General features: G+C 33.4%; 1 protein-coding gene across 1 annotated transcript; it reads right to left on the bottom strand.

The window, feature by feature from the left end:
* Positions 1–312: 312 nt before the first annotated feature.
* On the bottom strand, positions 313–3,226 carry LOC134276275 (multiple epidermal growth factor-like domains protein 10; the record flags this gene model as incomplete). The annotated part of the gene is made up of 5 exons (XM_062758532.1): positions 313–431; positions 603–926; positions 1,256–1,552; positions 1,673–1,750; positions 2,975–3,226. Coding segments are annotated over 5 exons (1,070 nt in total), but the record flags the coding sequence as incomplete, so codon positions are not given.
* Between the last annotated feature and the right edge of the window lie 388 nt (positions 3,227–3,614).

The raw sequence follows: 3,614 nt of genomic DNA, 5'->3' as shown, positions 1-3,614 counted from the left end.
GACTTTATTTATTTAGATACGATCTCGAACTACAATGTACTAGCCAGTGACTATTAGCAAAATTTCACTCGACATATCTTGAAAAAAAAATCTAACTCGAATTTAGCTACTTTGTACACAATTTTAAAAACTTGTAAGTTTAATGACATCCATTTCAGTTACTTTGAAAAACTATTTACACATGTACTTAGGCGGCATGTGACCAGGGAAATAACTATTTTAATTTTTTATTGCCGTAAAAAAACTCTGATAATCAAAGAGATAACCTTTGACCTAAACGATTATTTCCTCCTCTTCAAATAAGTGCAAGCATTACCTGATATTTATTACGATAGCGAAGACTAAACCAAAAACAATAATAACTACAGAAGATCCAACACCTGCTCCAAGACCGACTGAAGATAGATCCAATGCGTTATTGCTATCTAGATCTGAAATATACATAGTAGGCATTCAATGTTTTGTTACTAGATATGAAATTAAGTACAAATGTATACAAATGAGACAGTTCAAGTGGAACAATTATGTAACATAGTTATTTACAAATATTTTGATTTTTTGTGATTAATTATAATTTGCAATCATTGAAAAACTATTTTTACCTGTACATGTATCCCCTTTCCATCCATTTGCGCAACTACAGTTTCCATTAATCCGTCCACAGCTCTTAGAAAGACATCCTGATCCACAATTGTCCTGACAATTTGTGCCAAACTTTCCTTCTACACAGCCATTATCACAATACCCTGTAATTCTGCTGCATCCGTTATAACAACCGGGTTTACAATGTTTATTACAAGCCTCCTTGAAGAATCCCGTTTCACACCCATTGGTGCATGCTCCTGTGACATTATTGCATAATTTTCCTTTGCAGTTGATGCTACACTTCTCAGAACAATTACGGCCAAAGTGTGAATCAATGCATTCTGTAGTTTCTTGAAATTAATGTATGTTTTTTTTTCATTTGTAATACTTAGGTAAGTTGATATTACACTTCTATAATTTAAAGGGGCATATCAAATGAATATGAAACAATAATGATCAGAAACTGTGGCAATAATAAATTGAAATTGAAAAAGGGGTTCCACGAATATCATTACTATCTTGCAGATTTTAAAACAATATCGCTTCAATGTGTTCTCATAAAACAAAGTGAACATCCTACTACAGTACGATTGTACTAAATATTCAAAAAATATATGAGTTAGTATATTAATAAGTCGGCTTTATTTATGTAATATCTGCATACACTTACTGTTACAAAAGTCTCCTGTCCAGTTTGATTTACATCCATAATAACATTCTCCAGTATTGAAATCGCAAGTATTAATTTTACAAAATGGACTGCACGTCTGATTACAAAATGGACCATAGAAGCCATTTTTACATGCAGTACACTCACCAGAAACTCGATTACAGCTCTGAGAATTACACATAGAACTACACTGATGCTCACATGTGTGTCCATAATAAAGTTTTTTGCATCCATTTGTACAATATCCAGATAATGGATAGCATGAATTATCTCGACAATTATCACTACATGCGACAGCTTTAAAAAGTAAATTTTATATATTAAAGCTTTATCATAATATTTGGTATGTAGTGTAAACAAATTTGAATTAAAGAATTCATACTTATTAAAGAAATGATTTTTATTTTATATACTTACGACATGATCCATTAATGATACTGCAGGTAGTACACTGACAATTTTCACAAAACTCTCCAAACCTTCCTACGCTGCAGCCTGCATATAATATATTTATTTAACAAAATGTTTCGTCTTATACAATTTGATAATTTCACACACGAACAGAAACCTCACTCCCCTCACACACAGACACCCTAACACCATCACAAACACATGAATCGCCGCTATATCATGCTATAGGATCATTCTTATCCAAAAGAAAATTGTGAATAAAAAAAATTATTGCAAAAGCTTAAAAGTTTTTGAGATAGTATCCGAAAATGAAAGTGTAAGACACAAAAATAACAAGCGAGATGAAATATAAAAGGAAGGAAAGACAAAAAAAAACAAGAGCCCCAAGGGCCACATCGCTCACCTGAGCAATGTACCCTCGCAAAAAAGCAGAAATCAGTTAATTATTGAAAAGTTTAAACCGAAAAGTGCAGGTCCCAACCAATCCTTAAAGGGGAGAGGGTATGATATGAAGAAACTTTAATCGACACAAACTAAGGATGCTTGCATTCTTCTTTAACTACCTGTGGCATTTATTGCCCTTTACATTTGAACCTTGACTGTGGCCCGCCCTACCGCCGGGGCTCATGACTTGAACAAATTTGAATGTACACTACCTGAAAATGCTTTCATATGAATATGACTAATCATGGCTTTGCCATTCTTGAAAAAGAAGATTTTTAAAGAATTTCTCTACATATTTTTAAGTAAAATTTGGATTCCATGTTGTAGCCCCGCCCTAACCCCAGAGGTCATGATTTGAACAAACATGAATCTACACTACCTAAGGATGCTTCCATATAAATATGATCATTCATGCATTTGCTATTCTTGATAAGAATATTAAAAAATTCCCTATATATTTCTCTGTAAAAATTTGATCAGCCATTGTGGCCCCGCCCTACCGCCAGGGGTTATGCCTTGAACAAACTTGAATCTATACTACCTGAGGATGCTTCCCTATAAGTTTCATTTCACCTGGCATAGTGGTTCTTGAGAAGATTTTTAAGACATACCACCAAATTTTCTGAACTATCTCCCCTTGAATAAGGGCGTGATCTTTTTTATGAATAGTCTTGAATCCCCTTTAAGCAAGGATACTTTGTGTTAAGTTGATTGAAATTGGCCCAGCGGTTCTTGAGAAAAAGTTGAAAATGTGAAAAATTAACGACGAACATCAGACAACGGACACATTTTGATCAGAAAAGCTCACTCGAGCCTTCGGTTCAGGTGAGCTAATAATAGTCAATACAAGAGGGTGACATTTACCATAGACTTCTATTTCACATACTTCTAATATAGCACCATGCACAGGATAATCTTCTGGAGCATCATAGGAAGTCCCTACAATGATGTATCTCGCTGTGTACCTACATGGAATGTCAATCACAGCCGGAGGTACATCCGGTTCTTCAGTCTCGTCTTTGTAACAACGTGTTTTTTGTGATGTTGAAGTTACATTTGCTGACGAGTTAGATACATCTAAGTAGAATTGACGAAAACGGTAAGGCAGCCAATTTGCTAAAATCATATAATATAAAGTGATTCATTAATATTTATCTTCAATATATCCAAAAGAGAATTCATCTTAAATGACGACACTTAAACAAAAATAAATATTTTATGCGGATACATATACTAGTAGTCTAGTACACAATAAGAGCCATACGTGTACATGAACAAAAAGTCAACATTCTCCCTTTTAAGATTAGTAACTCAAAAACAGTAAAGGATACATGGAAGAAAGTAGTATTTTATTTATTTTGGCACGTATAATAAATTCGAAAATATAATTCACACTTTGAAAAGTAAATTTAGATATACAGATTTTACAAAAGTTCTGTGATTTCATCATTATAACGGATATTTATGAAAATAAGAGCACACAAAAGGGAAAATACTACGTTTT

This window comes from Saccostrea cucullata, unplaced genomic scaffold (genome assembly GCF_032062105.1).
Source record: "Saccostrea cucullata isolate Sc308-1 unplaced genomic scaffold, CSIRO_AGI_Scuc_v1 ctg7104, whole genome shotgun sequence".
Lineage (NCBI taxonomy): Eukaryota > Metazoa > Mollusca > Bivalvia > Ostreida > Ostreidae > Saccostrea > Saccostrea cuccullata.
Note: the sequence above shows the minus strand (reverse complement) of the source record. Positions and strands in the feature narration are given on the sequence as shown.